Raw genomic sequence first — 13,140 nt, forward strand, 5'->3', positions numbered from 1 at the left:
TACAGGGGCCAGGCAGGTAACAGGGTGGGTAGAAAGTGAGAGGGAAGGTGGGACCTGTAAGGAGCTGTGGCACAACCACCCAGGTTGGAGTGCCGTGGTGTGATCGCAGTTCACTGCAACCTCCATCTCCCATGTTCAAGTGCTTCTCCTGCCTCAGCCTCCTGAGTAGATGGGGCCATAGGCGCCTGCCACCATGTCTGCCTAATTTTTGTATTTTAGTAGAGACGGGGTTTCGCCATGTTGGTGAGGTTGGTCTCGAACTCGTGACCTCAGATGATCCGCCCACCTCAGATTTCGAAAGTGCTGGGATTACAGGTGTGAGCCACCACGCCTAGTATTTTGAAGGCACTGTGTAAGATTTGTGGGTGGACACTCTCAGAGTTGCTCCCCTAGTTTATTCACGTTTTATTTATTTATTTATTTATTTATTTATTTATTTATTTGAGACAGGGCCTCATACTGTAAGCTGGAGTGCAATGGTGTGATCACCACTCACTGCATCCTCAACCTCCCAGGCTCAGGGAATCCTCTTACCTCAGCCTCCCGAGTAGCTGGGACTACAGGTGCACACCACCATTCCTGGCTAATTTATTTTTATTTTTGTAGAGATGGAATCCCACTATGTTGCCTAGGTTGGTCTTGAACTCCTGGGCTCAAGCCATCCTCCCACCTTGGCCTCCTGAAATGCTGGGATTATAGGCATGAGCCACGGCACCTGGCCAACAAGTATTTATCGAATGTCCACTGAAATCTAGGATTTGGTCTAAAAGATGTCTGGAGGCTCTTTCCCAATCTACTGCTCTAAGAAATGTTTTACAGTAAAATAGGATGGCAACCTAAAAAAGAAAAATATATGATAACCTAAAAAAAAACTTACAACACAAAATGACTGAAAAGAACTCAGGAAAAAGGAGAAAAACATAAAGAATTCAAAATATAAATTAACTTCTTTCAAAATAAATAGTTTAATTTCCATCAAGTATAACAATATGCAGTCTATAAATTCTCATAAACACAGTTTTAAAAAGTGCAAGTATCAGGAACTATGATAAATTTGAAAATAACGATCTAACTTTTTATTAGACATCTGACCAAGAGGATGCTATAAGATACGCAATGTCAGGTTATATAGAGCTTATTCACATGCTTCTTGCTATACTAATTATATACTAAATACTAAATGGCTTTTATTTAAAATTTCATAGAAGGAACATTTCATTAAAACCAACTTAAATTCTACAACTACTAAGAACAAATAAAACTAGTAGAGGTGAACAAATCTCTCTTCTCCAGTCGACTGGACAGCAGGATTACTGAGTGGTAGGTAGGCCGAGTCTTCTTCACCCCTTTATTACTTGGTGAGGAAGTCAACTGTGAGAAGTGACTCGAACTGTCAGAAGAAATGAGGAAAGTGCTTGGGTCTATGGGCAGGGTACTAAGATCTAGAGCCCCTGTTGCCTTGAAAGAAAACGAGGTAAATATGTACAAAATGTCAAAATTAGAAAATGATCATGGATAATCAAGGTGGTCTTATTATTTCAATAGCTTCTTAATTTGAATAATATGGAGCATGTAATTCTACATTACTTCTAAAAGGGAAGTTTCATTTACTCAAGTTCTAAGAATTCAGTTTGATCCATGAACATGTTATTCCACGTTGTTAAATCTCAGAAAAACTAAGAAAGGGTTCCTAGCACATACCACCAGTGTAAGCAACACTACAAAAAGCGCATTTAACCTAAGAAAATGGACTTACGTGCACTCTTGGTAAGATGACTGCAGCTGATGCTCCGCAGGCAGACTCAGAATATTTCATGTGCTTTGGAGCAGGAACGTTTGTCTTTATTTTATATTATGTAATTCATGCTATTGCTCATTTAAGTTGGTCTTTCACTCCAGATAGGTTTTTACTGACTTTTAAAGGGTCATCCTTCAAATAGTTTGACAATAATTGCTCCTCCTTCTTGACTGACTCTTTTATTCTTACACATTCTTTATTTTTCAAAATGCCACACTGTCCTGGGAATTCAGATCTGCCCATCCTACAGCTACCCAGGCCCCACTCAAAAAGGGCTTCTGAATTCCATAAAGTCCTTGTCATGAAACAGTCCACCCACAGCACGTGAGCGTGGCACACACCAGACTCCGAGGCCAGTGTAAGCCAAGGCTGCGATTGGCTAATCATTTTACTTAAAAGGTTTTGACCAGGTAGGTGACAATATTTAATTTCTAGCAACCACTTCAGAGGCTTCTTACTTAATGCTATTTGTTAAAGTGGTGAGAATATAAATTCTTTAATTGGCAAGAACGTTTTTAACAGCTGGCTTAAAATTACAGCCGTGCATCCCTGACGACAGGGATACATTGAGAAACGTGCTGGTGCACCCTTTTGTCGTGGGAACATCACAGAGCACACTTACACAGACCTAGGTGGTGGCACCTACGACACACCTGGGCTGTGTGCCATGACCTACTGCTCCTAGCTACACGCCTGTACAGCATGGTACCGAATACTGCAGGCAACTGTCACCACGCTATCTGCGTGTCTAAACATAGAAAAGGGACAGTAAAAATACAGTATTAGAATCTTACAGGCCCACTATACATGTGGTCCCTTGTTGGCCAAAACATCCTAACGTGCCATATGACTGTAGCTGACTTTGAAAACTAATTTTTTTTTACCTACCTTAGTTTAATCTGGATCCTCTGAAGAGCTATCTATCTCAAGGCCAGCATTTTCTTCCTAGGCATGAAAGGGTTTAAAATTATGTAAGATTGTAAATTCTCTATTTAATCAGTCTCAACCAGGGATTCTCAACCTTTGTGATAAGCCATTAAAAAACTATCCAGTGCTGGCTGTTGCCTATATGTTTCTATTTTTCAATTCAGTTGCATAATTATGGCCTATGCTTAGAATTCTGAGGTAGGGAAGATAGGGAGTACCACAGTCTGGAAATTCAAAACGCAATAGTCTCAGAGAGCCCACCTGGGTCTGCTCATGCTGCCCCCGCAAGAGAACAGTATCCCCACTGGTTTCTTCCCTTCTGCCCAGTGTCAGCGTGCGTCTGGAAGAGAAGGTGGGAATAAAGGAGCCTCGATGCTCAGTCTGGAGTGCTGGCCAAAGAAGCTAACTTACGGCACCTTCCGTTTTGCCCACGGATTCCCTCGTCACTCGCCCATGAAGGAGCACAGTGCCTTCTAGTGCTTTTCCTGGCAGATATGTTGATTTTACTCAGGACTTAGCCAGGAATTCAGAGATTCCTGGATTTTTAAACTATGGGATACTTCTAAATAGGCTGAGAATTCCGGGTGTAACTAAAAATCACCTTTTAAATTTAGTATTTTACCCATAAGATTTACTTTCATTCAAAAAATATCTTCTAATGGTTAGTATTTGTAAGAAAAAAAATGATAATTACAAATATATTTTACTGCAGCACTCTTAACATGCAAATGGTCTAAAGAGGTCTCGAGATTAGCATTTTCGAAAGTAAGTTTCATTTAAAATTAGTTGGCTAGGCAATCAAAATTATTCTGACCACTATATAAACCCATGTAAGTAAAATAAAACACTTACGCATATTAAAGGAAACACATAAAAGGGAACAAAAATTTCCTTTTCATATTGAAAATGTTCATTATTATGAATGCTTAAATTTCCCAGTGTTGGAGAGCTGATCCCTAAATACCCAGCACTGTGGAAGTTATTCCAACTGAAAGAGATCAACAGCTTCTTTTTATCTCCAGTCTTCTCCTGCAGAAAGCCTGTACTCACAGGCAGCACTCCATAAGGCCACAGTGAATGTATCTGGCTTATTATTTGCTACATTATCAGAACTGTCTGTGGCTTACACTGAAGGCAAAATGGTATATAAAACACAAGACTCGGCTGGGCATGGTGGCTCATGCCTTTAATGCCAGGCCTTCGGGAGGCCGAGGAGGGAGGATTGCTTGTATCCAGGAGCTCGAGACCAACCTGGGCAACATAGCAAGGCTGCATCTCCTCAAAAAATGGAAGATCAGCCAGGTGTGGTGGCGCGTGCCTATAGTCCCAGCTACGCAGGAGGCTGAGCTGGGAGACAGCTTGGGCCCAGGAGGTCGAGGCTGCAGTGAGCCATGATGGCACCACTACACTCAGCCTAGATGACAGAGAGCCTGCCTCAAACAAACAAACAAAACCACACACAAAAAAACCCACAGGACTCTAAATGACATAGAATCTAAGGGAAAGATTAGAGCACCAATTTCTTTTTCTATCATTTTTCACCCAGTTTAAAGTAGAGTTTTGCATAAATGAGAATCAGACTGAGCTATGAACAGATACACACACATAGACACACAGGTTCAAGGGAGACGGTGTATGACTCAGTAACTCATCTGGTTTGTCAATTTCGGGATCAGTATGAAAAAGCAAACTTTTCCAGGAAGTTCATGGAATAAACTGATATCCTCCAGGATCTGGATAACCTACCTCTTCTATCTACAGGAACGCACTGCACAGCGCTGCTGGGCACTAGCATGCTGTGGGCATGAACGCTTCATAAAGCACCACTGAGGCACTGGGACTTACAAGTCACATTCTCTTACAAAGACTAGTTGGGAGCAGCTCAGAACACTTCTGCCAACGGCATGACTGTACATGAACCTGAAAGTCTTTAACAAACTTCAGACATGTGACAAAACAAACACACAAACTACTTTTATTTTTAATCAAAATGTGAATCATCATAGTGAATAAAAATTCATGAGTCAGAATAGCATGCAATTTTTTATTGTTTTCTAAATCTATTTATACACTTAATATGCTAGTATTAATTTCACAAACAGTATAAAGAATGTATCCAATGATATTACGCGGCAACTACTCACCTGAAAAAGAAAACATTGTCTCTGAAATAATTCCTAAGTATACAACTTTGCAAACTAATAAGCACTATAAATATTAAAATGTTAAGACTTCAGTGTATAATGTCAACAACATCCTGCCTTTTTAAAATTGCTTAACACGTTTGTTAAAGATCATGCAAAATAAACACTGTATTAAAATGCTAGATTACACTCAAACATCACGGCAATGAAACACAAAAGAGCAACTATTTAGCACAATGACTGGCCAAGTAAATAACTTAATCAGCATATTAATAAAAATCCACTGAGTGATAAATATTGAAAATGTAACACGGAATCTAGATAATCGCGCATCTGCGATCTCACCATCTACCGTCCTAACTGTGACGTGGGGTAAACCGCCAGAATTCATTCTACATAAATGAGCTATGTGAAAACGATAACAACATTTCATTGCATGATGACAGGGCACATTTCTAGTCCACACAGTACTTCAATGTGATCATTCTCTTAACTCTGCTAATAATTAATGGAAAGTACAGTTTTACAGTCACACCACATATATATATATGTGTGTATATATATATAATTTTATCCTTGCTTTGTAACATGTTTTTAGACTTTTTTTTAAAAAGTATTTCCTTTCTTATGATCCTCCCCCAGAATTAACATGCTGACTTAGGAATAGACGAAGTAGATAAAGTCTATCCTAGAATAGAGAGCAATGATTTAGTTTTACCTAATTAAATATTTCCTTGTCATTTATCAATTGTCACTGACCTTTTTGATGTAATTATTTCCTCATTCACTCATCTATAAATATTTATTAGTGCCTATTATTATCCATGTTTCCCTGATTTTCCAGAAAAAGAATTCATGTTTTTTTTTTCTTCTCATTGCTAAGCTCACTTAGAAAAGTTGGGCAGCATTTAAAAGAGTTGGAGAACAGACCAGGGTGGCTTCTTAGGCACAGCTGGATGGTGCTGGAAGCCAAGCCTGGGATTTGGAGAGAAGAGTCTCCAACAGATAAACCCACAGAGGTCACCAGCCCTCCCAGCATCTGCTCTCCTAACAGCTCAGGACAGCCCCGTGACACTACTGCCAGCCCTGGTGACTCGCTTTCTCAGCAATTTTTAAAGCCCTCTTCATTATGTACTTGCTACTTAAACTTCAGAACCTCTGTGATAAGCAATGCCTCTGTCACCCAGAAGGCTGGATCTCAGTTTACTGACCTCTCCCTGTAGTGTCATAGGCTGTGCACTCATCTAGATGAGACCCTAAGAGCAGGGTTTGCTTCTGCTTCATCTAAAGCCACATCTTCCCTCAAATGTGTGGGCACCAAATGTTCTGCAAAAAGGGTCTCTAGCTTTTTACTTTTCTTTTTGGCAAATTAAGCCCTTTAAAATACTTCTGACCTATCTTTATACCCAGATCTCACCTCGTCTCAAAAAGTTTTACGGGGTAATGCGCCAATGAAAGGTACAGTGGTATTAATGAGTTCTGAAGCTTCTAATTACAAAGACAATAGAGGCTGGCTGGTGAGTCATGCTTCTCGTGCTCCCTTCTGTCACACTGCGGATGTCTCTTCTACCTCGGCCTCATCATCCGTTACTTATCTGTCAGTGAAATGTAGAAAGGTGATGGGCATGGATGGAGTCAAAATCCAGGACAATTCTGTCATAAGGGTACAGTAATACTCTTCTCCTTTGCTTGTTTTTCTCAAAGAATGCTTTCTCTTTCTTCTCCAAAGCCTGTGCTCTCAGAAGAGGCCGCTGCATGGAGCTCCGAAGGATCTTTGGAGAGCCTTGTGTAACTTGAACGTTGGCTTCGCTTATGTGTCATGCTTTTTAGATTCTCATTCTGAATAGTGGTTGGGTTGGGACTGGAACTAGGCCTCAAAATGACTTGAGAAGTCTCCCTAATTCCCTCCATCTCATCAAAATTTTGATTGGCTCTATTGGCTGGAGCACTGTTGTTGTTCAGAGTCACAGTGCTGGGCGTTCGGTTCAGGTTGTAGGCTTTCTGGCACGCAGGCCAGTTTTCTTCAGGGCTGCTGGCTATCAGGCTGCATTCGGAAGGGCTTTTCTTGTCTTCTGAACAAATGGACATCCGAGCTATAATTGGATCTTGCAGGCCACTCAAGCTATGTGGGATTCCCCGCTTTCCGCTGTGACTGTCATCTTCCAGCTCTATGAGATTTGCCTTTTCAAGCTGGGAGTCATCCGCCACTTCGTTGTGCAGAGAGTGATTGGGAGAACTCTCATTGGACCTCACTCCTGAATCCGATGAATCCTTTTTGTCAAGAAGGGCATCCGATAAATACTCTTTGGCTTTAATGAAGGTTCTAATCGGCTCAGCACTGTGTTCCGGAGACTTTGGCACTCTCTCTACTTTCCCTTCGGCTTTTCTGTCTTTGTCATCTTTGAGCAGAGGAGTGTTATCTGATTCTTCTGTGCCAGATTCATCCTCGTCACTTGGGAGTTTCTGATAGCGCAGCCCACCTCCCTTAAGCTTCAAATCTGTCTGGAAGAGGCTCGACCTTTCGGAAGATTTCTTGCCTGGGAGAAGCTTACTGCCTGACTGATCTGATTTTTCATCTTCTTCAGTGATAGGATCCAGGGGGGAGGCATCATTGGTGGAAACCCCTGATGATGAATAATCGATAACATCTCCCCTCTTCATTAAAAAGGACTTCCTCCCATCATCGGGCTTTGGTTCACTATCCTTCCCCTTTTCTTGTTCTAGGTTTGAATGAATAGAGCCCCCTGATGAACTCTGACCCATGTAATATGTGCTATGTGGAGAAGATCTGCCACTAATGGTTGTAGACCCTGGGCCCCCTTCTAACTGGGACATCTGAGCAATGTATTCTCTATAGGCATCTCTATACTCGGCCTGCACCTTATCAGTAAGCTTTGAAATTTCAATACTGGAATCCTGGGAATTGAGACTCGAAAGACTTGGGGTTCTGCGAGTTTGTGACTGTGAAGACAGAAAAAAAATAATTTAAAAATTCAAATAAGAAAAAAAAGGCATAAACATCAGCTTAGGAAATATATATGTACACTAACCATTTAAAAAGTCATCAAAATATTAAATTCTTTTAAAAGAATTCTACATAACACAGTTTAGCAAAAGGTGTGACCTTATAAACAATGCTGTTATTAGAAAGCTTTCTATAAATTTTAATAAAATCAGTTTATTGTTAATATTTAAAAGTATAATTCAACATTGTATTAACCAATAATCTTAGCACTTGTTTCTGGTTTTTATTTTATTTTTAGGAGACAGGATCTTGCTGTGTTGCCCAGGCTACAGTCAAACTACTGGACTCAAGCGATCCTCCCGCCTCAGCCTCCTGAGCAGCTGGGACTATGGGCATGTGCCACATGCTTGGCCACAGCACTTGTTTTATGACTTCAAACATTTAGCTTTCATTTAAGGCCAAAGTCAACTTCATCGATAAAATACAAAATGCAATGAGGCCAATAGTTGGGCCTTAGTAAACAGAAAAATAAAATAGTTTTACAAGTTTATTTCCAATATGAAGTTTTAGAATTAGAAATTGCTTCAGATCCCAGAATAGCTAAGAAACAAGGAGCAAAACGTACAGATGAGGAAAAAGAAGAGGGAAACGGAAGGAGAAGAATCAAGAAAGTTTAAGAAGGGTGAAGAGCAAAAGCTAAAACAAAAAAGAAGGAGCAAAGTGAATTTGCTGGGGACCTTCTCAAGGAAATAGGACATTTTCTTCCTTCCCCGGGGCACTGCTCCTCCTCAATGCTGCTCTGCCTTGCCCTGCCCACTCGGTGTTCCTCGCTGCCTCCCACTGTGCCTCCTCCCATTGTTCTCTGTGCTCTGCTCTGCTTTTCCTGCCGCGCTCTCCTCGCTCCCCCTACTCCTCCTGCATCTCTCACTCTGCTCTGGTCCCTGCCCCACCCCTCACCTGGCCTCCCTCTTCTAAGAATCTCCAAAGGAAGAATGCGCCTACATCTAATGCCAGATGAGAAGAAACCAATATCCAGGAAGGGTGTGCAGGCGGCCTGGAAAACCAAAGGATGGTGCTCAAAGGGACACTACGTGGCCAGTGTTCCAACGAAGATGTACTTTAACCAACAGTTACTGAATGTAACAGGAAAATCGCCTGGGAAAGGCAGAATTTGCTGACCACCCTAGCTCAAGTAGCCCCGTCCCTACTGACTCTGCATGCTGTGACCCTGATGGAAATCTCAGCTCTCGTCAATGTCTACATGAGCTACTTTTTTCTTTGTTTTCACTGACTGCCCCTCTCCAGATGGATGCAGCTCCTTGAGTACAGGAAGCCCTCCATCTTGTCTCTTGTCCACTTAGGTATTTAGTAAGCATTTTCTGAATGACTGTTTCAATGCCCACATCATCTCAGTGTACTGAACGGTGCCCTTATTCTTCAATCATACGAAAAATGCCATTCAATAAATACCTGCCAACTTAGATTACTGTGACGAGGGGCACCTTCGTCCAGGCCAAGCGTGTTCAGCTCTTCAAAGCTGAAGTTGAGTGTGTAGGGCGTCTGGCTGGAGAGCTCGGTGTGAGGCAGCTCATTGTGGGAAGTGCGGCGAGCAGGTTCACCGTGTGGGGCTGGGCCACTGCTGCTCTCACTGAGGAAACGTGGGTCTTCAGGGACCACCTGGCTTTCTGCGTTTCTCATTTCTAGTACCTTAACAGAAGAAAAATGTAAATATTTACACTAACAAATCATATTTTGGAAGCTTTAGAAATAGTTTAGAAAAATAAAACATAAAGCTACTGCAACAGCAATGAGAAAGCATACTTCTGGTAAGTGAATTTCTAGTGAATATGTTTTACACATCAGCTGATCTTTCATGTTAACTAATAATAAAGGAAGCAATGGTAGAAACCACTATGCATATACTACACTGCAATTTGTCCATTAAATTATTACTCCTGTTTAAAACTTAAGACAAAGCAAAATGCAGCTGGCATGTGTCAAAACCAGAGGGGGCCAGGAGTAGAGCAGTAGATCCAGATTTTATTCAGAACTACGGCAACAGGGAAAAGCAGTCTCACTACAGAAGGGAGTTCAATTCAGAATAAGCGCGAATGAGTGGGGATCTACCACCAAGGGGCAGGGTGGGCGCCGTGGATGGAATATCACTAAGGGGAGGCAGCAAGAGTGGGGGACTCTGGGTACGCCGATGGCCAGGGTGAGCAGACATCACCTACGGCGGGGAGGTGGTGAGGCATTTGATCAAGTACCGAGGGTGATCACACATGTAAACAGACTTAACAGGATCCTAGCTAAACCTGGGCAATGCAAGCCCTCTATAAGGACGAATGCTGAAGGTCAAGGCCTCAAAGGCTTTGAGGAGCCTGATGAGAGTTAGGGCAGGTGAAACCATGAAGAACTGGCAGGCGGACTCTTCCCCAAATCACTGAGTGAAATGCCCAAAAAGGCAAAGGCTGCCAAGTGCTGCTGTGTGTATTTTCCACAACACACAACTGCATATAAGTGTAAGATACAGTTTTTAAATTTAAAAAAATATGAAAAAAATACCAGTTTAGGCCAGTACTTATTGATACTGGTTTTCTACAATGTTATAATTTGGATGTTATAATAAAATAATGTTGTAAATATCACAATGTTATAAATATCTTACTGTGCTTCTGAAAAGGTGCCAGTCTCCAAAATTCATATTCATCTCTTTCTTCAGTTCATCAATGTTACACTGAGCTAACACACGGCCATTTATGTTTGCCTGAGTAAAAATTAAAACAATTATGGGTATATAAAGACAGAATATGAAATATTCTGAATTACTAGTGATTGCAAAGTATGCTTATATTTAGTTTTAAGAAAGTCTTTAGAGACCAGAAAGGCTGACCATCCCATATAATAATACAATAAACAAGCTAAATTTGAACAACATAAGCCACTCCATATTTTCCCAAATGTCTTAGGCATTTGCTGGAACCAATCGAAGAGCTAACCCTCCTAACTATTTCCAAAACTACCTATGCTGTCATGAGCAACAACAAAACTGTTAGTTGTTGTTTTCTAATCTTAGAAAGTATGAACATGAACACAAGCTGCTGGGAGGGGACAAAGACATCTGTCCTCATAAGCGTGTTGGTCACTAATAAAGTTCTAAACGAAGTAGGCCTGGTGAACTTGTTTATCCGTTATATTAGATACAGATATGAAGAATGCCCACCCACTAATTTCCCAGTCTATTAAATTCACAAGGCCCAGCGCGGTGGCTCACGCATGTAATCCCAGAACTTTGGGAGGCTGAGGTGGGTGGAACACCTAAAGTCAGGAGTTTGAGACCAGGCTGGCCAACATGGTGAAATTCCATCTCTATTAAAACTACAAAAATTAGCTGGGAGTGGTGGCACATGCCTGTAGTCCCAGCTACTTGGGAGGCTGAGGGAGGAGGATTGCTTGAACCCGGGAGGCGGAGGTTGCAGTGAGCCATGACCACGCCACTGCACTCCAGCCTGCGTGACATGGCAGGACTCCATCCCAAAGAAAAAAAAAATCATAAAAAAGGAAGTTATCACTTTTGGTTCCCTGTAATTCTAGTTTCCCCTAAATGAAACAACAGCATTTTCTTTATTAATAATAGGTAGCTTACTGCTTTTATAAAATGTAAAACCTGACTTTATTAACTGGGGCAAACTTATGAAATAGCTATGTTTATAATCAGTAGAATGTTCAGTTTCCAAGTTAATCCTGAAGAAAACAGTATACACAGCAAGTGTGTAACAGAGGTCCTGCTGCACCAATGCCACGAAGCCCTCAGCACGGAGGAGGCCAGCGGCTCTGAGGGGCTTCAGAAAGCCAGGGCCTGGGAGCAAAGAGCTGAGTGGGGAGAAAACCACTACCTCGACGGGAACAAAATCATCACAAAGGACTCATGTGGGAGACCCTGCTCTTTCCTGACACCAACCAGCTGCCTGGAGGAGAAAGTGGGGCTTGTCCATGGAAAAGCTGGTGTTTGACTCATGCAAACAGGGACTAGCACGAGCCAGCTCTGTAAGGAAACTGACATTATCTGAAACCTTTCTAAAAGTGGCTGAGTAAAATGGTGTCTACATATGCTCATAATTCTTTTAAAAACTTCTCTCAGATGTCATTCTTTCAAGTATATAAATATTAGAGGCTGGTTATTAATGTTCTACTTTATTACATGGTACTCTGATATAAAAAGTACACCTTAGTGAAATATCTACTATAATGACTTCGTTAAAACCTTCCCCCAAATCTCAGGCATCTCTATCCAACTTCCTGATAGCTGCTAGAATTGCAATAGGATCTTAGAAGAAAAAAAAAATTATGCAAATGCATTAACCTTGCAAACCCAAACCTATGAGGTTTCATCAAATGTGACATGATCCTAAGTCCTACATGACATGAAAATGAGAATTTGGAGAAAATGAGGCAAGTGTGGCTTACTTTGATAATTACTAAATCACACTAACAAATATTACAATTAGAAAAAAATGTAGCACAAAAGGTTTTCTGTTCCCCACTAGAAAGATGAGTTCTGCTTATCCCAATGGGAATCCCTCGGAGCTTTGTATTTCTCATCAAGGCATCCTTTACTTGAATTAGGTTATTTAAAAAAGAACATGGTGAGATAGCTACTTTATTTTATCCATTTATAAAATAAGAGAAAACAGGGCAATTTTAGAATACAAACTAGTAAGAACTATGTTTTCCATTTAGAGCTTTCTCATTTTAACAGGGAACGCATGTGTGGGAAACTGTAGGTAAAGTGTACACGACCCAGAGTCCTGTCTTCCACTCCCAGCGCTGTCTCTGGTCCGTGTAGAAATGGCTGCCTCACCTTTTTGATCGTGGCACAATACTGAGGCAGCATACTCTGGTCCAGCCCTTCTATTTGTTTCAGCTTCTCACATACTGCATCCACATTCAGTGAATTCAGTAATACCACTGGGCCTGGGGCTGCGCCTGACCCCTAGAGAAGTCAAGGACAAATACAGGTATGAATAAGCATTTAATGCCATCTATAATGAGGTCATGTGACAGAGAAAAACTCATTAAGTTATACCATGAAGTACGGTAAAAACAACAAATGTGTTTAGCATGGTAAGGAAATACCATTAGGGAATAGATTTAGTTACTATTATAACCTAATGAGTAGCTTTCACTATAGCTGATACAGCCTGGTCAAAACCAGTTTTCCTAAGAAAACAGAACATTTCATGAGCAAAGCCTAGGCCAACTTCTCAAATGTTTACTGCCTAACCTTAACAGAGAAGGGTGCTGTG

General features: G+C 41.2%; 1 protein-coding gene across 15 annotated transcripts in view; it reads right to left on the reverse strand.

Moving 5' to 3' along the window:
• Window positions 1-4,755: 4,755 nt before the first annotated feature.
• Window positions 4,756-13,140, reverse strand: part of KIDINS220 (kinase D interacting substrate 220) — a 109,298-nt gene continuing 100,913 nt past the window's right edge. For all 15 annotated transcript variants that reach the window (XM_073022763.1, XM_073022761.1, XM_073022758.1 and 12 more), the window contains 4 exons: window positions 12,696-12,827; window positions 10,503-10,601; window positions 9,305-9,541; window positions 4,756-7,830 (listed from right to left, as the gene is read on the reverse strand). In XM_073022763.1, coding sequence (XP_072878864.1) covers window positions 6,568-7,830; window positions 9,305-9,541; window positions 10,503-10,601; window positions 12,696-12,827 — 1,731 coding nt within the window. In that variant the 3' untranslated portion in view covers window positions 4,756-6,567. The remainder of the gene's footprint in view (window positions 7,831-9,304; window positions 9,542-10,502; window positions 10,602-12,695; window positions 12,828-13,140) is intronic.

The sequence above is a fragment of the Chlorocebus sabaeus genome, chromosome 14 (assembly GCF_047675955.1).
Source record: "Chlorocebus sabaeus isolate Y175 chromosome 14, mChlSab1.0.hap1, whole genome shotgun sequence".
Lineage (NCBI taxonomy): Eukaryota > Metazoa > Chordata > Mammalia > Primates > Cercopithecidae > Chlorocebus > Chlorocebus sabaeus.